Source organism: Emydura macquarii, unplaced genomic scaffold, assembly GCF_026122565.2.
Source record: "Emydura macquarii macquarii isolate MOO-44397 ecotype Brisbane River unplaced genomic scaffold, CSIRO-AGI_Emac_v2 contig_2846, whole genome shotgun sequence".
NCBI lineage: Eukaryota > Metazoa > Chordata > Testudines > Chelidae > Emydura > Emydura macquarii.
Genome location: NW_027132983.1, coordinates 121338 through 144160, shown reverse-complemented (window position 1 = coordinate 144160; position 22823 = coordinate 121338). Strand labels below are relative to the sequence as shown.

Below are 22823 nucleotides of genomic sequence, written 5' to 3'. Positions count from 1 at the left end.
CTACTGAGATCAAAGCTCCTGTCCTCCATTCCAGCTGGAAACTGAACCTGGGATGAGGTTTCCACGCTTTAATCCTTTTGTTCCTAGCTCCCAAGCACGTGGCGGGGAAAGTCTGAGCTGCTGGCAGAGGAAGCAGAATGCACTCCAGCACTGGGAGAACACACCAATCTGGACCACAGATACTCATCTATGGGTCATTAGCCTTAAAATTAAAGGGGACGGTTAAAGTTAGAGGCACGTGGAAGTGTTCAGCACAATTGCCTTCCCCGTTTGCTTATTTGCCAACAGGATCTGGTTTCCCCTGTGTTCAGATAACTGTGAGCAGCAGTCACCTGCTAAAAGCCCTTGTTGCTGGCTGCAGCGCACCACTTGCCTGCAGTCACGCAGCATAAATACTAGGCCGCTGCTGCCACCATCCTCCTTGGTCAGCAGCAGAGGCATGTCTCTGACTGCCAGGCCCACCTAAAAGGAAAGGAGTAACTGGCAACAGTATTGGGTAAGATCTCCCACCATGCAGTTCTACCAGCAGATGACACAGTGCCTTGTCTGTATTCCTTCTCTACAGCTATGAGTAACCTTGTTAAACACCCTGACCCCTTATTCTTTTCCCTCTCTCCTACCATAAACTCCCCAGCTCTCAAGCTCGTAAGTCTTCCCTCCTGTTCTCCCAATGCTTCCTAATGTCTTCTGGATGGCATGTGCTCAGCACAGAGTGACAGAAGGTATAAACATGCCATCATGCCAGGCGTGGCTAACTATTTACTTGTAACATTTTCATTGGTTCTATGTGAGGGTGATGTGGCTCCAGGCAGTCTGCAAAATGAAAGGCAGTCTTGCATTCTCAGGCTTGAAGTGCTGTTGTTTGTGTGATGATGGCAAGGGAGGCCTTGTTTAAACTGTAAATGCTTTGCTGGTATAGCTACGCTGCTGGAGCCCCTAGTGTAGATGCATCAGATGGTAAGAGAAGGGTTTTTTCTGCTCTGGTAGGAACACCAGCTCCCAGAACAACATCAGTATGCCAACAGCAGCACTCTTCTGTCAGCATAGCTATGTCCAGGCCTGGGATTTTGGTGAGGGGGGTGGTTTTTTCATACCCCTGACTGATGTAGTTATGCCTACAACACTTTGTAGGATATACTTGGCTTAAGTGTCTTCTGACGCTAGACTGCCTAGAATGGAGTCAGAGAGGAAACCACCTGGTTAAGTGAATAAAGAATTTGTACATCATCCAAGCTAAGCATCAAACCACCTCAGCCTTTGGTAGCTGTGTGGTATCTCGTGGGAAAAGAGTTGAGGCTGGGACAGTCAAAGGTGCCTAAGGGAGGTAAATACCCAATCCTGTTGGCCTTCAAAGGGATTTGGATGGCTGACTGCCCTTAGAAAGTCTCCTCCCTAGTCTCATGGCAATGCCTAGTGGACTGGAGCCACCTTCACAGGTACCAGTTTCCCTGCCCATCTCAAACCACAGACCCTAAACAGTCTCCTTGCGGAGATGGTTCCAGGCTGGGCTGGAGATCATTCCCAGGGCAGCTTGCACTTCTAGAATTGGAAAAGGTGCAGAAAAGGGCAACTACAATGATTGGAGTAGAGAATAGCTTCCATGTGAGGAAAAAATAAGACTGGGACTTTTCAGCTTGGAAAAGAGACAACTGGGGGGGATATGAGCGAGATCTGTAAAAATCAAGATTGGTGTGGAGATAGTAAATAAGGAAGTGTAATTTACTCCTTCCCATAACACAAGAACAAGGGTTCACCAAATTAAATTAATGGGCAGCAGGTTTAAAATGAACAAAAGGAAGTATTTCTTCACACAACGCACAGTAAACCTGTGCAACTCTTTGCCAGAAGATGTTGTGAAGGCTAAGACTATAATGGGATTCAAAAAAGAACTGGATAAATTCATGGAGGATAGGTTGATCAATGGCTATTAGCCAGATGAGCAGGGATTGCTGTTTGCCAGAGGCTAGGAATGGCCGATGGGATGGATCATTTGATCTGTTCATTCCCTCTGAAGCACCTGGCATTGGCCACTGTCGGAAGACCAGATACTGGGCTAGATGGACCATTGGTCAGACCCTGTATGGCTGTTCTCATGTTTCAGAGGCTAGATGGAGCATTCAGGGGCCAAGCCTGTAAGCCACAAACATGGTATTCACATGAAAAATATTTAATAAAAAAATCAACCTAGACTCAGCCTCCCTTAACAAAGAGAGGAAATGCAACACCACATACACATACAGGAATTAAAATAGCACCGATCACATTGGGAAGGCACCTAAAAACAATGAGTAGGAAAAGTCCACCCTGCATATAAATATTAATGTATTTAAATATGATTATGGTTCTTGAAGAGGTGAGAGTGTGGCCGTTGGTAACTCCATTGTAAACAGCTAATCCTGACCAGCGTGGTATTTTAAAAAGGAGCAATAGAAAACTGTTCTTTGTCTGGCTGTGATTCAGGAAAATTTGCACCATAAAGATTTTTAAAGCTGCTTCTGTGCTGGTGGCAAGTCACTGAACTAAGTGAAAATCCTTCTGGCACAGGGAGAGTGAGGGTGATAGCACCATGCAAATATTGTTGCAAAGAATTCTGGGAAAAATCCACACGTGTTCACTGTTTTGTGACCCACCCTCTCCCGTGGGGAGGGTGGGTTCATGTATAGGGAGTCATGGGATCTGGTGGGGTTCACAAATGTCTAGAAACGCTCCAGACCTCTTGCTGACACACACAACCTGCTGCTGTTTTTCCTCCTCTCTCTTCATTCCTTTTTCCGGGATTCACATCACATCACTGGCTTCACAAATTCACATTGGAAATAATTTGCCTCAAAAGTGGTTCACATGCCCCACGTCCATGTTGCAGAAATAAGCACCACAGGGATGCACATGTGCCACGCCCAGAGCCTGTTGCTCTGACCCTGGGAATGGCAGTGATCCCCGCTCCAGCCCTGGTAGCAGTGACATGTGAACTCTTGTCTCATCCTGTCCGTCTGCTGCGGGGTCAGGGCTCCTTTCACAGACACATGCATTCCATTGGTGGCCATGTCCACTTGGATCTGGAAGGAGCTCGCGTCCAGGTGCAGGTAGCTGTCCGAGTCCATTTTCCTGCGAAGGCAGCGGCCGTGGTTGTTGCAGACAAACTGGCTGCAGAGTTTGGTTGCCATAGTCACGTTGACGATGTAAGGGCCTAAGGTGCCAGCCAGGTATTTCTGGATTTTTACACAGTTGGTCTGGAGAAGGAAAATTAAAGCAGTTACCCTGGTGTTAAGTGCCGGAGACAGGCTGTGCTATTCTAGAGTCATCGATTCCAAGGCCAGATGGAACCATTGTGATCATCCAGTCTGACTGTCTGTATAACACAAGTCCTAGGCCTTTCCTGAATTTATTCTTGCTTTAAGTCCAAAAGCTGTAATTGAACTAGAGCAGATTTTTTAGTAAAAGTTTCCAGGTTCGGTTTGAAAACTTCCAGTGCTGGAGAATCCACCACAACCCTTGGTAAATTGTTCAATGGTTAATTACCCTCTATTAAAAAATAGTGCCTTATTTCTAGTCTGAAATTGTCTAGCATTAACTTCCAGCCATTGGCTCTTATCGCTTTGTCTGCCAGGTTGAAGAACCTTCTATTGTCAAATTAGCCTTTTTTGGCCACAGCACTGATCTGGGAGCTCATGTTCAGTGGATTATCCATCCTGACCTACAAGTCCTTTTCCGAGTCACTACTTCCCACGATAGCATCCCCCATCCTGTAAGTATGACCTACATTTTTTATTCCTAGACATATAGCCTTACATTTGGCTGTATTGTAATGCATTTTGTTTGACTGTGCCCAGTTTACCAAGTGAGCCGGATCATTCTGTATTATTTACCACTCCCCAAATCTTTTTGTCAGTTGCAAACTTTATCAGTGATGATTTTGTTTTCTTTCAGGTCATTGATAAAAATATTAAATAGCATAGGGTCAAGAACCAATCTCTGCAGGACCCCACTGCAAATACACTGCTTGAGGATGATTCCCAGGTTTCAAAATATAATTATAAACTATCAGCCAGCCAGCTTTTAATCTATTTAATATGTGCCATGTTAATTTTGTATCATTCTAGTTTCTTAATCAAAATACTATGTGGTACCAAGTCAAAAGGCTTACAGAAGTCTAAATATAGAATATCAACACTATTTATCAGCCAAACTTGTAATCTCATCAAATTAACATCCAGTTAGTTTGATAAGTGCTATTTTCTATAAACCATGGTGATTAGCATTGGTTATATTACCCTCCTTTAATTCTTTATTAATTGAGTCCCTTATCAGCCATTCCAGTAATTTGGCTGGGATCAAACTCAGGGTGACAGGCCTATAATTATTTGGGTCATCCCGGTTTTACCCTGAAATACAGAAATAACATTAGCTTCCACCCAGTCTTCTAGAACTTCCCCAGTGTTCCAAAATTTATTAAAAATCAATATTACGGGTCCAGAGAGCTCCTTGGCCAGCTCTTCTAAAAATCTTGGATGCAAAGGATCTGGGCCTACTGATTTTAAAAACGTCTAGCTTTCGGAGCTGCTATTTAATAGCCTTAGTTAACCAATGGAATGGAAAGTATTTCATAATCATCTGATATCAATCCATCAGCTGGCTTTTTCTCAAATACAGAACAGAAATATTGTTGAATACTTCTGCCTTTTCTGCATTTTTACTGACAATTCTACCATTTCCATCTAGTACTATTATTAAGATTTCTTTTGTTCTTGATGTATTTAAAAATCTCCTTACTGTCCTTAACTCTACTGACGATAGATTTCCCCTTTTGTTTTTTTGCTTCCCATTATCAATTTTCTAAGATTTCTGGCTTCTAATTTACAGTCATTGCTAACACCTTCCCTTCTTATTTTCTATTTGTTATATTGGGGGTCTCTCTCTCTCTCATTTTTAAACCACTGTATCTGTCTTTCTCAACTATGGGATTGAGTAATCCCATTTGAAAATGTAAATTACTTTTAATCTCTCTCCTCAGTTGTTGGTTATTATTAGTCTTCTAGTAGTACCTAGAGACCTCAACTGGAATCAGGACACCATCATGATCCCAGTTGAGGCCTCTTGTTGCTACTGGAAGACTAATGACCAGTAATTAGTAGTTGCTGTTTAACATCCTCCTTAAAGTTCGACATCTTTAAACTAGCAGCTCTTGATAATTTGTATCCAAAAGTTTCAAAAGAGCTGGCTGAAGAGCTCTCGAAGGGTGTTAATGTTGATTTTTAATAAGTCTTAGAACACAGGGGACGTTCCAGAGGACTAGGAGAAAGCTAGTGTTGTGCCCATATTTAAGAAGGGTTAATAGGATGACCTGAGTAATTATAGGCCTGTCAGCCTGGGACTTCATTGCTGGGCAAAATGGTGAAATGGCTGATATGTACTTGATTAATAAAGAATTAAAAGAAGGGATTAGCATGGGGTTATGGAACTAATTCATAGCAAGATAACATGCCAAGCTCTGCTCTGAAGAATTTAATAATAGACAAGACAGCCAAAGCCTGAGGGAAAGGCAGTGGTGTCATCCTCATGTTGCAGAGGGAGGGGAAACTCAGGCAGGTAGATTAAGTGACTTGCCCAAGGTTACATGAGGTATCTGTAACAGCACTGGGAATTGAAGCCAGCTCTCCTGAGGCCCAGTGCAATGCCTTAACTAGAAGCCCAGCTTCCCTTCTTAATTAATGGGATGTAGATCCCTTCACTACTAGGTCTCTGCTCCAACTCCAGCTCAAGCCTAGAGTGGCAGGCTGCAGTTAACCTCTGAGAGCTGTTTGCTTGTCCCTGTGATGAGCTTCCAGGTCTCAGTCCAGCCCTGAGTGAAAAAAATGTTATCTTAAATCCTCTCCCACCTCTGGCAACAACTGGCATTGAGCTGGCATCTGCTGGGCCCCACCTCAGCCCTTCAGTGTAGGGATCATTGGTGTGGGGAGCTCACTTTCAGCAGCCTACTCACTCCTTGGCTGGTTTGCTGCCACTGCTCCTAGCCTGAAAGGAGCTGGCTCTGCCCCACCTCCCTCCTGAGAGCACCGATGGCTAGGTCAGCTGTGCGTAACAGCAGTGCTCACAGGTAGGTGCATATAGTCCACTGCTGCTAAGGCAGGGAGGAGCGAAGGAGTGGTCATTTGGGGGTCCATTAAAGGGGCCCCATCCCAGAAGCAGGTGTGCCCACACACACCCACTCCCACCCAGCCACCCACCCATGCTAACAACCAATGGTAGCTCCATGAGCGGCCTGTATTACCCGGTTGCGAGAATATTCCACGCCTCCCCAGAGAACGATCCCGTGAGCCCCCATGGCTGCCGCCTGCCCGATTGTGTACACCAGGTCTGTCTGCAACAAGATAAACCAGCAGTGGGGTGAGAACGCTGAGCACGGAGAAGCTGCCTGGGCAGCTGAGAGAGTCCATCAAAGCCAGGCCCATGTGCACCCAGCTGTCTGTTCCTTTCCCTGTTCCGCAGCCGAAGAGAAGTCAGAGCGTGGGGTTAGTAGCCTGCAGATGATTAGAAGGGCGGTCAGGGCAGACCCTCCTTCAGGGCAGTGAATTCCTGCCCTAGAGATGAGCTATCAGTGAGGCCTCTTCCTTTTCACTGTTCTCAGTGTGACTCAAAACAACTTTGGGTCCTCAGGGGAAGAAAGGCAGAGGGGGGCTCCTTCAGGGTTTCAGCCTGGCCTGAGTTTTCACAACCACAGGGCATGTGCCCAGGGAGAAGCGGGGATACTACTGGTGCTGCCGTGTGACTGAGATGACATACATCATAGAATTGCTCACGCGGCACAGCTGGCCTTAGACTACATACAGCCCCCAGTGCAGAATGAAAACACAGCTGTGCCAAGCTGGGGTCTGGGCAAAATGATGGGAAATTGAATGTGGGGGTGTAGGCCCTTAGCATTAACTCTCTGTATAGCCTGAGCTATGGGGGAGGGGGAGACAGGTCCTTTGTCTTATGGGAGTTTATGGAAGATGAGTGAGCAACAGTGCTGGAAGCAGGAGCTGGTTGTCCACAGGATGGGGCCAGAGGGGTACCAGAGGTGCACAAGGTTCCTTCTAACATCCTGCCTGAGCCTTGATTTGAAGGAGCCAGCTGTAGGAACGAGGGGGAGATTAGCTTCCAGAGCCCATTCACTCTGTGGTGTTTCTGCTGGCACGGCATGCAGAAGCGCTGACTAATGCCAGGGGTGAGAGTGGAAAACTAGGAATGGCTTTGGGTCAGTCCCTACCTGGGCCAGATTTGAACCAGGAACCTGCAGGTAAATGGTTCTGTAGCTCCCTGCCAAGCATGCTCTTTGGCTGGCTGCAATTAGCGATACCATCAGCCATTCAGAGCTTCCATTTGCACAGCTGTTTGTCCAACATCTCGCATAGGCAAGATTCAGCTAGAAATCCCATGAGTTTTGGAAAGCCTGATTTTATATTTTGGCTTTTCCACGGTTGGCCCTAGCCAGACACCAGCAGCACAGATGCATGGAAGTTGCCTTTAAAAACTGTTAGATTAACTTCATCAAGCGGCAAGAGAGGTCTGGTGGAAGATTAGGATGATGGCTGGCAGAGCAAGGGATCTTATGTTAACTGCCCCTCTTTGATGATTCATCTTTATTCTCAACACCTCTGCTCTGAGGGATTGACCATCTGAAGTATGTCAGAGTAAATGAACAGGGAGTGGGGGAGTGAATGGAGAACTCCAGATGGACAGGTTGGGTCTACACAGGGGCTATTTACCTAAACAGTCCCACCTATGTTCACCTGAACCTGTGGCAAAGCTGCAATGTAAACAAGACTGGAACCATTTTTAAACACCATTTGTGTTAATAAAAAACCATGCAAAAAAGCAAATCTAAGCAAAATGGTGGTAGAAACAGTCCCAGCCACCAGCTAAACCATGGGAATTTGTGCTGAATTTCCTCAGTGCAAACCAAGAAGCTTTTTAGGCAGCAGCTGCGGCTTCTGTCTCAGATTGCTAATGGGCAGACGGTTGGTTGCCCCACATCCTGCAGGTTTCACACTGATTCCTTGTGCTAGGCCATGGAGCTGCAAAGCATGAGATTAAAAGGAAGAGGAGCATCAAGGAATCCTGCTCCCCTAGGAGGGAAGGATTTGCCTTTTTTAGCTCAGTTATGCAAATGATAAGGCCCTGCCCATGGGAGGGCTGGAGTCCTGCTAGCAATGTGGTGTTTCCTAGTTGGGGTCCAGTAGGGTTTCTTGCATGAGCCTGGACTGGAAGTTAATCATTAGCAGGGCTAGGGCAATTTAAAAAGGATCCCTGATCCCATGGGGATGCAGTGAAACCGTTCTGGAGCCCTGCTGCCTAAGTCTGGCATTTAACGTGGGATCAGCTGTGACAGGACAGGGGAACTGGGGCAATGGCTGGGGGGAAATCGCATCACATGAAGCTAAGCACTTCACACGGAATTAAGGTCTTGACAAAAATGGAGGGGAGGGAAGCAATTTTTCCCCCGACCTGGAGACTTTCCCCCGCCATCCTCCCAGGCCTGGCTGATGCACAAAGCAGAGTCACCTGCTCCTTCCCAGCTCCCAGCAGTGGCTGGGCTGAAGGTCTGGGTTCACTCCCTACTGTTGGCCCATTGCTGGGGGTGCTACACCCAGAGAGCGGGGAGAAGAAGGAGGGACAGTATCTCACCTGGGTTAGCTCCTTCAGGGTGTAGGTGTAGAAGGGCCGGGCGTACACAAAGACAGGCAAGGAGTGCTGGGCAGAGGGCAGCTCAGCCACACGCAGAGCCTCACTCAGCTTGGCCCACACAAATTTCTTCCCCTGCTGGGAGGCTCTCAGCACCTCCTCCATGTAGATGGAGGGGTAGAGTGCCTTGCTCTGCTCCCATAGCCACACCAGCTCATCGTTGCGCTGCACCTCCACCTGGGGGCAGTGCCCGGTGAAGCTCTCAAAGTCATCCCAGTAGTGGTAATTGTAGCATTCTGGGAAGAGGTAGTAGCCCCACCAGCCGCTGGGGCGCAGCGACCGTGCCAACTTGAGGGTCTCCGCCATGAACCTGGCTGCAGCCGTCTCGAACTCCCACTTGGCCTGCAGTTCCACCTGCTCATCAGGCCAGCCTCGGTTCTTCTCCCTCACCAGCTGGGTGGACATATCCCGGTAGACGTTCTTCTTGTCCCAGTTCCGGATCCACAGGGGCCTCCAGTTCTCCCAGTCGATCACGGACAGGCCGGCGAAGGACTCTGAGGGCATGGCGGTGGCGATGTCCTTGACCATCTTGTCCAGGTGGTCCCGTAGGCTGGCGTTCTGGGGGCAGCCGCCGTTGATGGCCACGGGCGGCGTGGTGGTGTTCAAGTAGTAGGGGTACAAACCCAGCTGGTCGTAGTAGAAGATGGTGACGTTTCCGCCTGTGAAGTCTTCCTGAGCATTCACCAGGAGGCCGAAGGCATCCAAGCTGAGGGGAACCTCATAGGAAGTCCAGCACCGAGCCGTTGGAGCATTCCAGGCCACCAGAAAGGGCTGGTCTTTCATGATGGGGGCCAAGGATGGCTTCAGGTTATGACCCCTGGGCAGCTCGGGACACAGAAACAGCAGCAGCAAGACGGTGTGGTGCATAGGGCACCTGTGTAGCCTGACGGCTGGTGCGCTCCATGCCAGGAGCCTGCCCGAGCTGGCCCCCTCTGCAGTTTGCTCTACTCCACTGTAAGAAGGGTGGAAAAGACAATCAGCCAGCCTGTGAATATGGGCATGATTCCAATGATCACCCACGGCTGGGTCCAGCAGGGGAAGAGAGGGCCAGGGAAATCTGTACCTCAGCAAACCATCCTTCCCTCCCCACCACCTGGCACTTAGGGCTTGTACACACTACCACTTACTTCAGTGTAACTTAAGTCACCCCGGAGTGTGGAAAAGCCCCCTCCCTTCCTCCTTCCCTCCCTCCCCGAGGAACATAAGTGACACCAATCTAAGTGCCGGTATGGACAGTGCTATGTCTGTGGGAGAAGCTCCCCCGCCGACATAGCTACCCCCACTCGGGGAAGCGGAGTACTTACTCCGACGAGAGAGCTCTCTCCCTTCACTAGCAGCGCTACAGTGGCACAGCTACCTCAGTTCCAGTGTAGACTAGGCCTAAGTTAATGACAGCACATTCACTCATGGGTAGGTGGGGATGCCTTCCCAGCCCTCGTAGTGATCTGCTTCTGCTGCTCTTCCTCCCCTTTCAGGTTCTGTATGAATGCATGACCACTCCATCTCTGCTCCCCACGCTCTGTCCCTCTGCTCCCAGCCCATCCTCCTTCTGCAGTGCTCCCTTTATCTCCTTCTCCCACAAATGGGACCTTAGCCCAGATCCTCATAGGCATTCAGGTCCCTAATTCCCTTGGGCCCTTCTGACTTTATTACATTGCTCACTGTGCTTGAGGAGGCCTCCCCATCCAGTGCCCTAAGTGCTCCATCTATCTTTGTTGAGACGCACTCCCTCCCTTTGGTTCACCTCCCCATCTCCTCTCCAATGCCAGCTGTGCCCACTCCTGACCCCAATCTTTCATTCTGAGTTAGCATAAGAATCCCAGGGCAAAGGCCAGGCCTCTCTGAGTGCTTGTATAGCCCTGCTGAAGTTGATGGTGCTATAAAAAGCACAATAAAACCCTGCTCTGAGCTGGCTCTCATGTTTCTGGGCATTGTTTCTCTTTGAGTGGGTGGGGGTGGGTCCAACAAGCAGCACTGGTGGCTAGTGGCAAAGAATGTGGCTGGTATCACGTGTTGTGTGGAGCAGGAAAAGGGCTCTCCAGGGAACTGTTATGTTTGCAAATTGCCTCTGCGCCACAGGCTGCCCTCCTAAGTAAGCTAATTTGCCAAGTAATTCAATTTGCAATGTGCATGGATGAGAGACGGATGCTCTTCTTCTGGCTCTGGCAGCTCAGGGTCCTTTATCAGCTTGCAGTGCAATTCATGCAGACTAAGTGCTAGGCTGCCTTTGTTCTAACTGCCCCCAAATCCACTAGGGCATGAACCAAATCACCCCACTAACAGGATGCAGATGCCAGCTGACCCAGCTGAGCGTAGCCCTGTTCCATCACGGCATCCACTAGACCACCGGACTCAGTAGAGTGAGTGATGTCCCGATATTTGGGTCTTTGTCTTATATAGGTGCCTATTACCCCCCACCCCCACACACACTCTGTCCTGATTTTTCACACTTGCTATCTGGTCACCCTAAGAACCAGGGCATGCCAAATCTCTAAAGCAAAGGGGTTAGAGAGAGTGGTGGGTCCCTTTGGGGGTAGTCACAGTGTGCTTTGTCAACCCCCCACTGCAGGGGCCCCAGCTCTCCCTGCAGTCAGTGAGAGTGGAGAACACCTTTCAGGATCAGGCCCTTAGAGAAAACAAGCCAAGTGCTCCTGTATCTAATTTAAGCCTGGGAGTGTTAGCACAGCTTGTGCAGCCTAGTGGCTGAAGAGTCCGCCTTATTCTGCATGGGCCACAAGTTCATGTTCTATTAGAGGTAGCCTTTTATTTTACTACATCAGACACCCCTCCCATCAGCTCTCCCCCAGGCTCCATAGTTGGTCCTTGGAACCTCAGTGTGCCAATGGACCCAGAGCTGCTCCCCTCCTTCCTCTTCTCTGGATGGTCCCTAAGGTTATCTCTGCAGGGAGGGTGGTTAGGGGGCAGGAGGGAGATAATGTCCTGAAGTTTGCTCTTAAAGAGAGAGATGTGATCAGCCTCAGAACTGCAAACCTGTCAACAATTAGCCAAACTGATGAAGAAACCTGCCTGGCTCCCATGAGGCAGGAATTACTCAGCTGAGCAGCAGACAAGATTGGTTCAGGGAGAGCTGCTGCCTTAATTAGAATAAAACAGCAGGGGAGTGAGGAGATTCTGACTTCCAATGCTGGCTGTGGATTCCTCAGCTGGGAATTCCCCCTGCATGGGTGGTGTGAGTCCAATATAAGGTATGCAAGGAACCTATTAAGACCTTACTATCTAAACTCCAGCTATTCGTAGACAAGATGCGTTAGACAACTCTGTGTGTCAGATGGCCAGAAAAAATTCACAAATGAAGAACTCTGGAGGCGGACGAGCCAGAAATCGATAGGACAGAAAATTATGGAGTGAAAATGGAGACAGCTAGGACATACATGGAGGAAAGACCCGAATCATGCCCCAAGACAGGCATTGGATTAGAACCCCCAGGGCAAGAGATGAGGAGGCAGATGAAGGATAATATGAAAATGCACAACAGAAGCAGAATTGAAAGCTATCAGAATGACCTGGGAAGAAGCTACAACTGCAGCAGGAGACCAGCAGAGATGAAAGGGAGTGGTGCACCCACTATGTTCTGCATGGAATAGAGTCGCTGCAGAAGAAAAGCTGCAGGGAACAGGAGGGGGATGTAGTTGGTGGGTTCTGAGCTCCAGCTGGTGTGGATGGCAGGATGACAGTTGTCACAGTTGACAAACACGAACGTTCCTCTTTGCTGGCCCCTGGGCCAACCTGGGATTCGCAAGGCACAAAAGTGGCATGAACCAGCCAGCATGAGGGCAGTTAGTGCCACCTGACCTCGTGGGCTCTGTAACAGGGACATTTGTCCATTGGGATCTGGCCCAAGAACACTGAATTCATTTTGCCCAGGCCAACAAAGAGACATCAGCTGCTGACGACTCGCAGTCACTGTTGGCTTGTATTTGAACCAGCACCCTCGAGGTAAAAGGCTCTATAAGCCAGTTATCTACCAATCCCGAGCTACACGGTTTCCCTGAAATAGACTCATATAGAAAGCAAATGTGGGAGAGTAGGAGTAGAACGAGAATCCACCACTGAAGCTGTTCTGAGAAATCCCTGGCAAGGTTGGCACCCCTTATCTGAGCCAGTGCTCCCACGCCACATGCAGAGTGCCCGCACTGGCACAGCTGCGAGCGCAGAGAAGTTGGTTGCCTTGTCTGGTTAACACTTGTTCAGAAGTTTGAAGGACTCCCCCATTTTTCCCTGGACCAGGATTCCTAGCCGCATTTGCAGGACATCGAAGAGCCATAAGTTTATTCCAGGCGCAGTCTGATTGTGTGATTTCCCCCCGGGTTATCCCGCAGGAGTGACAGCCTGACATTTTGCCCGTGGATAGGCTCTCTGCATGTGACAGTCTTCCCTCCATGCCCATGGTTTGCAAGCAGCCCCACTACTCAGTGAGCAGCTGGAGGTTCCTGCCACTCACACAGTCACTCTGTCAGCAGGAGCGACCCTCTTTCCGTTTAATTACAGCATGAAAACTTCAATGGATCAGAGGCAAATCCTGCAGATGAGACCCAGAACCCCTGGCGGTTCCTGGTGGAGTTAATGATAGCAGAGTAACCATGGCAACTACCTTCTCTGGCCCCCCCCCAAATTCCCTCCCTTAGGAAAGCTTTGTTGAAATGTAGGTTAGCTGGGGAAAACTGCTGTCGGAGTTGAACTGCTCCGTGCCCTATTAGTGCTCTGAAGTGCAGGAGGCCGGTAGCAAGGGCCTTGTTTTTTCATGTTTCATTTTACCAGAAAGTGAAAGGTCTGAGCTTGTCAGGTGCTGGGCACCCCCTGAGCAGCCTCAACTCTCAGCAAAGCTAGAAGCAACACAGGGAGCTCATCCCCTTCAGACACACGCTCACCACTTCTCAACACCTACCCAGGCGTGGAATGAGGGTCTTTGTGCAGTCCAGGAGGAAAAGCTACTCTCATCTGAGCCAGGGGTAGGAACTCCAGCAGCACTAACTGTGGGAATGGCGCAGAACCTTCCTTCCTGAGAAGTTCAGCTGGCACTGGGGAGAGGGTACACGATCCCACAGGGATGGCCGTCTGGCCCTGCACTGGGGCATACAGTCTAATTAGACTCACCCATGTGCCCTTTGAATCTGAAGAGTCTTTTTAATCCGTGATGAAATCTGTGGCACAAGAGTTCAGGTCTTTTCATAGAAAAAATACTGGATTTGCCTTTGTAAGAAACTACTGTCTCTGGCGCTAAGATAGAGGAGGTCTTAGAGAAGTTTAAGACTCCAAGAACTACAGTTTTAGGGGAGGGTCAAACATCCCCTTGCAGAAAGGCCACAAGGAGCAGTTTTAGCAATTAGCTTCCAAACATGGCTACCAGCAGCACCCAGACATTCTGGGAAGGCTTCCTAGGCCACTCAAAGATGACAAAGATCTCTCTCCTTGGCCTTGCCTGCCTCAGTGAACGATGGTGCTAAACCAGGAGTTTCAGACTGTCAGAAGATCCTAAATCACTTATAAAAGGTCTAGATCCTCACCTTTGTAAGACACATGGAGACACTCAAATAGAAGGTGGCTACAGCAAAGCAGTATTGTTAACCTCCACTCATCGCCAAAATATCTGAGTCTTTCCAGTACTGCAGTAAGTGATGTGACTCACAACTGTCACATCTGGTTCTGGTTCGTTCTCTATTCCTCCTTTCTCTCCCTGCCCAGCTAAGTCCCATCTAATATGAACAAACAAACTATCTTAAACAATCCAAAACACCTGAAATTTTACATAACACAATTCATCCTGCAGGAGACTATTTCTGGAAAGATTGGGACAAAATTCAGAAAAGGCATTTTGGAGATGCTGAGGCTACAGATTTCACCTATTTACTTTCAGAACATTTTTCCAATGGCTTTTTGTCTCATTGTCTCTCTTAACACACAAGCATCAGACTGGATTTATCCTGATGTCCTTTGTTAGGAGAAATGCCTTGGACTGGTTTTAGGGGAGAGGCAGCAGTTATTTTGATACCTAGAAGGTGCTATTACATAGGATGTTGTCATGACCCATAGGCCTTGAACCTGGGATCTGCAGGATCAGTTATGCTCCACCTCTCCACTTGGCACCCTTCTGATAACTGTTTACTCAGGACCCATCAATCCCAACTCCAGTCTGAGGCTTTGCTCCTGAGATCCTATTGGTGGAATCCCAGAGCAGCTGATTGGCCTGCTGGCCCTACTTAAGTTAGCTACAGGAACAGGAAGCTGTAGGAACAATTGGGATCCATGATGCTCCTGCTCCCCTCGCTTGACTTCCTGGCATCCCATCCCAGTTTGACTCCCGGTGTGTGACTTGTGGTTCTGATCTCCTGGTATCCTGAACCAGTTGACTCTTGACTCCTGTCTCATGACTGTGGGCCCCAGGTCTGACCACTAAGTTGGCTGTCCACAACCTGGATGTGAGAAGTGTCTTCACTGCAGAGTTAGCCTGGATGGTTGACACCCAGGTCTGAGCACCCACGTTAGCCCAGCACAGGAGTGAGCAGCCACACTACAAAGTCATACTTGAGTTACTGGGTTCTCACTGGTAGAGCTGGGTGGCAAATGGTTTTCCCAACCCATAAGAATTTTACAGCATTTGCAAAATATTCCCATCCTGAATTAGGACAAGAAGTCAAAATCTTGAAAATGTCCATGAACAGAAACCCTGAAAAAAATGTTGGTTTGGGTCTTTTAAAATGATTCATTTTGATAATTTTGAAACATTTCATTGTGTTTTAATGTCAACCTTTTAATTTTTTTAACTGTAACTAAAAATTAACTACAATTTCAAAACTTAAGTCATTTCAACCCAAAAATCAAAATGCTTTCTTCCAAAATTGTTTAAATGGGCTACTTTGACGTTTTCAAACCTTGCTCCCCAGCTTGCTTTCCCATATCAAATAAGTCATTGAAAAATGACATGGTCCTGGGGTGTGGTGGGTTTGGTTTTGACAAATTTACATTGTTTTTATTTAAAAAAAAAAATTTTTAATTAAAAAAAATTCCCAACGCAGCTCCACTCACTGGTCTTTGCTCTCCCATGTAGGATTTCTGGGAGCATATCCCAGGGCTCTTGATGCTGCAGAAACCTGAGCTGCTCCATGATTCTTTCCCTGTGAATTGTGGGAGAATTTGTCTGTCCTTCTGAGCACAGAGAGGGAATGGTGGAGGACTGTCAGCACTCAAGTGATTTAGCCTGTTTCCTCTCTGCAAAGCAGGTCAATTGCCAGCCCAAGTGGAAACGGAACCCAGGTGCTAACCCAGACCTCAGCTGTGCCAGCTAGTCAGGATTGAAAGCACCATTAAACTCAGGTGAGTTTTTGTGTGTGGTCAGGAGGGAAGTTAAGGGACAATACCTGGATAAGACATATCTGTACATTCCAGAACACATGTATTATATATACCCAGAGGTGCTGGAACTAACGGTGCTGCACCCCCTGGCTTGAAGTGGTTTCCATTATATACGAGGTTTGCAGTTTGATTGAATGGCTCTCAGCACCCCCACTATACGAATTGTTCCAGCACCCCTGTATACACCCATCAGTTCGATGCATACTTAACTAGGCATCACTATCACTTTGTAAAATGTGCATGGCCCGATACCTATGGCCATGACAGGGGGTTGGTGTGAGCCAACCATATCCACTGATCACATGGGCTCATTAAGGTATCAGTGCTTTTGTGGTCACTAATGAGGTGAACCTATGTGATGGATGGATACCGTTGTCTCTTTCTGATTGTTCTTATTGTCAGTATGACGCTTCTGGGGGAGCAGAGTTAAGGTTGTTTGGATGACCCAAACTCTGCAGCATGTACTTTGGAATGTTGTAAAGCAAACCCATATTTTGGTGTCTCAAAGTTCTTATCTCACGTATGGTTTGAGAAGAGTACAGAGTTTTCTGAAGGGCATTTGGGATGAAGAGCCAGATTCTTTCCACCTTAAGGCCAGGTTTCATGAAGATTTTTGCCTGGGCTTGTATTACAAATGCACAACGTCACCCTCAGCATTCTCCCATTTTCCAGTGGGAAATCCCCAACCTAGCTCCTCTGACAGTTCTCCACACACCTCTTAACAGTAATAGCTCCAATCTCAGCACTACCAGCAGCGGCAGCTAGCGTGTCTGGCACCACTGGTGTATGGTTTTTAAGGGAACAGGTGAATGAAAACTCTGAAATACCATTACCTCTAAATAATCTCTGTGCTTTTCACCATCACATCCATTCCTCTGTATGAGCTTCTTTAGAATTTTTTTTAAACCAGGGAAGAACACCGATTTGAATAACTATACATGCTCTGTACTACATATCAGCCAGAACAGCTGGATCCTGCTCGACTCGGCAGAATTTTGTTCTATGCAATGTATAAAGGAAACAAACAAATATCTCATCCCTTTAAAAATTATTTCTTTCATTCTTATTTCACTGCTCTCCTTTCCTGCCCTTTACCATTCACCTATCCCCAGCTTTTTCCATACTTGATGGAAAGAAGAAAAATGATTAAAATGAAAATTGCTGTGCTGAGGTTCTCTCTGAGTTATATTATTTTATGAAAAAACAGTAATACAGAGCTGTTGTTTTAACAAAAAACAGAAATAATGGCTCAAGTTTAGAGGGACCTATGATTTTCTTGGTTTAAAAAAAAAAACAAAACATTAAAAATTTCTTGTGTCCATGAAAGGTATTCAGGATCAGAATCTGAGCTCATTTAACATGGTGTGAATCAGGAGGAAGGGCACAGAAGTTAATAGAGTTACATCAGTATAAAACTGGAATCTGATCAGAACCTGGTCCCTGTTAGAAAAAAGAGCTGTTTTCAAGTTTGTTTTTCTTAAATGGCAACTTTTGAAAGCTGGAATTTGTTTAAGGACAAATTGCTGTAAAATGTAGGAAGAAAACATTATCTTCACATCAAGTAATAATTTAAAAAAAAATTGTCCCTGAATTTTTGCTACACACTCACTTGAGTGATCAATACAAAGCTGTTTGTAGCCAGAAATTTATCTGCAATTTCAATTTTCTGTGGGGGAGGATGTCACACAAAGGTCGGGAAGCTACGGACAGAGTGTCGTCATATAGTCAGCAAATGATAATGCAAACTGCACCAGGAGGGGGGAAATCTATAGAGGAAGGAAATACATTCCCTAGCCAAGTAAGTTATGACATTCACAACCAGGGAAGAGAGAGAGTGAGTTTAGAGGAAAGGATGGTAATCTCCCTGGCTCCCCCTTTGCACTCTATTACAATATATTACTGCTTACTCCACCGCTGACATATGCAGCCCCTTCTCGATACACTGTAAATCTTATTTCCCATTTCTCCTGGCTCTTAAACTCAGTTACTGTGTGCAGCACTTGGACAGAGAGCAGTGCAGGCGTGGAAATCGCCTCCACCTGCCGAATGTGCAGATGTGTGCATGAGAAAGAGAGACGGTCTCTCAGAAATCTCATAGGTAATTGCAAAACTTGCACCTCTTTCTCATTTCCCCCTTCACCCCGCAGCTGATGGATGGGGTAATTTCTCTCTCCCCATTTTATTCTCAGCTGCCCTTGGTATAGGATCTGGTACTGCTGCTGCTGTATGAGCTCCGACAGGTGACTCCTGAAGGTTTCAAGTGCAGCCTTCACTCCCTCGCCTTTGAAGAGAAACAATGTAATAAAATAATCTAGCAGGAAAATGAATGGAGAAAAAGAAAGAGAGAGAGATGGATTCACCTACCAGAGGGGTTTTGCAGCCATGGTAGTGAGCTTGTCCCTGTGCCCCCTTTTTCCTCCCAGCAGTGCCCTGACCACTTTAATGTGCTGTCCTTAGATCTTTTAAGGCTGAGACCTGGAATACCAGGGCACCTGCTAACCCAGCTCCCTGGGTGGGTCCACCCTGGCTTCCACTGATTTCCCAGCTCCCAGGCTGCCCAAGGTAGCTCAGTGCTTCTTGCCTGCACCACTTTCAGATGCATTTGCAGATGAGTTTTGCACAGAGAGCCACTAAGTAGGTGTTGCTAAGACCATCAGAACTGCAGGGGAGGAGGCCTACCTGTGGCTGCCCACCCCTGCCTTTGAAATGGTACAATCCATGACTGTGTGCTCGCTAGAACAGCTGTGTTTATGAGTATCTCCTCCGGGCTAACATGCTTGATTGTGGTGTGTGTGTGTTCATTCAGTGGCACAGAGCCTCTACGACGCTCAGCTCATTTGGCCTCTGGTTGACAGACACAGAGGGCAGCGATATCTCCCCATGCCCACCTTTCCCCTGCCCTCCCTGGAAGGCGGCCTGTTGGAAGAGATCCTGCCGCCAGCATGCCTGGAACTGAGAATAGGTTGGCATTCAACAGTCTCAACAGGTTAAAGCCAGAGGGAACCAATGGTCCGTCTATATACACTCTTGGCGCTTGGCAGGTTTTTGGACGCATTCTAGACAACAAGGGATTTTCATAAAGTCTGGCTTGGCCTTGGAAAGCAACTCAGATTGGAATGGGTTCCTGGCTATCGTGTCCCAGGGATCCCAGCTCAAATGGGCTCAGTTTCTCAGTTTATTTCTAACAATGAGCGAGCCAGCCCCGCTAACAGGAGTGAAAAGCAGCAACATGCATTTTTTGCCACTGGCGGATCTGACTCCAAATACACACAGGGAGCTGTACTTCAGTAAGAAGGTGCCACTTCAGAGTAGAACCATGCTCTGTGAGAACAAAGTGTATGGAAGATCATGTGAAGCTGATCTGCTCTGGAAAGAGAATCTGCGGCTTTTCTCTGCATTATCTCTGGAGTGCACAGATACCTAAGGCTCCGGGGATAACAGATAAGCTGGTTCTTTGTGAATGACTCTCAGAATGGCTGGGGCTCATGTTCTCAGAGCTTGCCCACTGATGCTACATGTTCATTCACACTAATGAGCTCCTGCCCATTCCTTCCTTTTGCTCTGCAGGGAGTTGGTGTGAGACAGGAGTGTTAACAGCTCAGCACTAGCCCATTTTACTTGTGCCAGGTCAGTAGCTCTCCTTCTTATTGAGGGAATTTGTGTAGGCCATTGAAGCACAGTGAACCGCCAGTCACTACAGAACTGGGCTGGCTTTGAAAGCAGCCTAGAGATGAAATCCTCGGTAGCCCATTGCCAGGCTCCAGAGCCATCACACTGAAGGTGTGCACAGTCCATAGTACAGAGTGGCACAGAGCTGCACTGGCAGTATTTTGCAGGAACCCTGGCAAGGATTTTGCCGGATACCTCTCAAAGTTTCCCAGCACGTAATGGGAAGGGGATTCAGTAGGGGTGCAGCTTACTTCACTGGTGGTGCCGGTCCTGCTTCACAGGCCAGTGCCAACCAGGGGTAGGGAGGACATAGCTACACTGCCTTCTGCTCTGTTTGAGGCACCATGCAGCCTCAGGGAAAATAGGGTGAAGGCATTCCCTGCTCTTCCCACTGTGCAGTTACCCTTGGCCCCCACAAGAATCACACAGGATGTGAGGGGAAAGTTCCTTGGTCCAGATCCTCAAACGTATTCCACTGAAATCAGTGGAAGTGAGGAGAGTAAATACCTTTGAGGAGCTCGGCTCTTATGCCCTCTAGAGCCTCCAACTCAATGTCCTCCTATGGGCCAGTCTGGGACCTTCGCCATGCTGGACTGCCATCCTCATAGCTGCCCCTGTGTCTGCTGGCCATGACTTAGCTACTCCTTTCTGAACAGGGACACTAGGGTTTAACATTATGTTTGAAACAAAAAAGTGCTTAGCTGTGCTAGGAACCAAACGTATTACAAAATCTCATTTGCTTTTCTCCACGGACATTGATGAGTTCCTTTTTGCTCCTCGCTGAGGCTGGGCAGTGCAAACAGACTAGTTGGACACGCTTGTTTGTTTTGGATCAGTTGCAGTGTCCCTGTCTGGTGCTCATGCACTAGCACAACACTGCAATTTGGGTGGCAACCGCTGCAGGGGAACATTTCAATCCACACCAAATAAAGCTGCTGCTTCTAAAAATATAAATGATTGAAAGTGTTTCTACTGGTCTCAAGCCGTGTCAAACTGACCCTAAATCTGGGGCCTAAATTGAGTTTGCGCTGTCCCTTTAACGGAAGCCCTGGGACTGTATAACTATGCCACGTTTGCCAGTACTGTGCCAGATGAAAGCATGAGTTGCTGCCACCTAACACAGGCTTAAATAATTAGGTACTCGTTTTAGCTTGTATGTGTATCTTTGTATAGTATGGCATTCTCCCTCCCAGCCAAGAAAATTATGTGAAATGACAATGCAGAGGATAACCGTCTCTGGTGTTTCCCAGCAACATCACCTCAACTCTGATGATGATCAGAGAGGCAACCACTCTAGGTCTCTCCAGCTAGCTTCATCCAGTAACATATGGCTTGCCCATCACCAGTGGCATGGAATGGGTTGGCTTTTGGTGGGTAACTGTAGCTTGCCAGACACTAAGTCAGAATCTTCCTTGGGCCAAGAGGGACATTCACTGGAAGTGTGCAGCGTAGGACACTATCTGTCACTGGGGTGGGAAAGAATTTGTGCCTGCTGGGAGCTGAACTGTGGATCCAGTGCTGAGCTAAAGGAGAATGCTCATAAGCCGTCAGCGGCTCCAGCATTAATATCCTCCAAGTCTTCAGCTACCAGGGGGCAAGACAATGACAAGGCTTCCAGGAAAATCAGGCCCCAAGAAGAGCAAGCCAGGATCAAGCCAGGAATTAATACTAGTAGCATAGGCTGATAAGCTGTTCAATTGTACAGTTATCTACCAATGCATGAGTGATGCACATCATCCCTCAGACCTGCCCTCCAGCATCCCAGGGTTCTCACTCTAAGAGAGACAATAACACCCTTCAGAAGGAAAGTTATCCAGGGTCCTTCACAGCTCAATGGAGGAAAGGGAAATGGAAATCTGTAGATGCAGCATCACAAACAAGAAAGAAAAGAGCAGCTTGAGAACTGTAAGAAGCAGCAGCTAAGCAATCTCCTGAAACACATACAGGACACCCCCATCTGCTGAACTTCATTTCACAATCCAGCCCCATCCAAACAAGAGCATTTTGCTCTCTCCTCTGTGTGCCAGGGTGCCCAAATTTTAATTAAACAAAACAAAATTCAGCAGGCTTTTTCTGGGAGGAACGTAGGGTAAGGTCATGAGAGCCACACACTCCTTAGAGTCTCCAACATCTGACCTACGTATCATGCCAACCCTGCAAATCCCCCTTGGACATGGCCAGTGCATTAACAACACATTACATTTTGTCTCATGGCCTACGGTTGTTTTCACCTACTGAAATTCGAGTATCTTCCTGGTCTAGAGGAGTTAAGGGAGGGAAGCAAGTAAGTTCAGGTCTATTTGATTTAAAGATATCCCTGACTCAAATGTGGGTAGATGGGCATTTATTTTTAACAATGTTTTAAATAGAAAGAACTGAAACCCTTTGATCATTGTAAGACCCAATATAGCTGAGACCGTGTCATGGTGTCCCAGCTGCTAAAGGGTTACCAGGGAGATGAGCTGCCTCCTTGGCTGGGGCTGACTAGTTGCCCTGCAACAGCTGGTCTCATAAAAAGGCTGCAAGGTTGACGGGGCTCAGAGCCACGTAAAGCAGGGGCCTTCAGCAACTTCTGGGAAGCCACCCAGGTAGCTGGAGCCCAAAGGAGAAAGCAGTTCACAGAGTGAGTGTGGGAAACAGCCTGCTGGAGAGGTGTGCTTGGAGGCAGGCAGGGATTGGGAGAAACAGGTTCTAACTTCTTCACACAGGGTCCCTGAAGAGTGAGTGGGCCTGGGTTCCCCACCAAGCCAGCAGAGGAGTTAGTGGGGCCTGAACCCCAAGAAGTGGAGACTGTGGTCCCTTTGCTAAGTTTACTGGCCTCCTGATCTACCAGAGTCTTTGCTGCTGTGAGAGGGGAGAGACTATTAACCACCTGGCTGGAGGCATAGCAAGGAACTACCTGGCATAGACTAGATGGTGATTAGCTAAATAAAGGGGAAACTTGCCCATCATCCTGCTCAACAACAAGGGGCTACCAGAGGCTGACAGCAGCCCCAGACAGACCCCTGTTCACCCCAGTTAAAAATGATGGCCTACTACACACTGTGCATGGCCTCTCCGTT

General features: G+C 47.7%; 1 protein-coding gene and 2 long non-coding RNA genes across 4 annotated transcripts; 2 read left to right on the top strand and 1 right to left on the bottom strand.

Moving 5' to 3' along the window:
* Positions 1–2166: 2166 nt before the first annotated feature.
* LOC137166366 (hyaluronidase-4-like) lies at positions 2167–18989 on the bottom strand. The gene is made up of 4 exons (XM_067568048.1): positions 18457–18989; positions 8665–9673; positions 6269–6358; positions 2167–3230 (listed from the first exon to the last, which is right to left on the bottom strand). The coding sequence occupies exons 1-4, from the start codon at positions 18474–18476 to the stop codon at positions 2838–2840; spliced, it is 1512 nt and encodes a 503-aa protein (XP_067424149.1). The 5' UTR covers positions 18477–18989; the 3' UTR covers positions 2167–2837.
* LOC137166400 (uncharacterized) lies at positions 11873–18558 on the top strand. Of its 2 annotated transcripts, XR_010923688.1 has the most exons (4): positions 11873–11927; positions 15960–16053; positions 18077–18190; positions 18282–18558. It is a non-coding gene; the product is annotated as an uncharacterized lncRNA (long non-coding RNA). The 2 variants fall into 2 exon arrangements; XR_010923687.1 differs by lacking the exon at positions 18077–18190.
* Positions 14778–15927, top strand: LOC137166401 (uncharacterized). Its single transcript, XR_010923689.1, has 2 exons — positions 14778–15206; positions 15788–15927. It is a non-coding gene; the product is annotated as an uncharacterized lncRNA (long non-coding RNA).
* Positions 18990–22823: the final 3834 nt, after the last annotated feature.

What these genes read in the sequence shown, in the direction of transcription:
- LOC137166366 (XM_067568048.1), bottom strand. Translation starts at nt 18,476, where the DNA reads ATGGCTGCAAAACCCCTCTG. An exon ending in CCCTGAAGGAGCTAACCCAG is followed by an intron (nt 6,359 to 8,664) that starts GTGAGATACTGT and finishes ATCTTGTTGCAG; the next exon opens with ACAGACCTGGTGTACACAAT. An exon ending in TGGAATATTCTCGCAACCGG is followed by an intron (nt 3,231 to 6,268) that starts GTAATACAGGCC and finishes TTCCTTCTCCAG; the next exon opens with ACCAACTGTGTAAAAATCCA.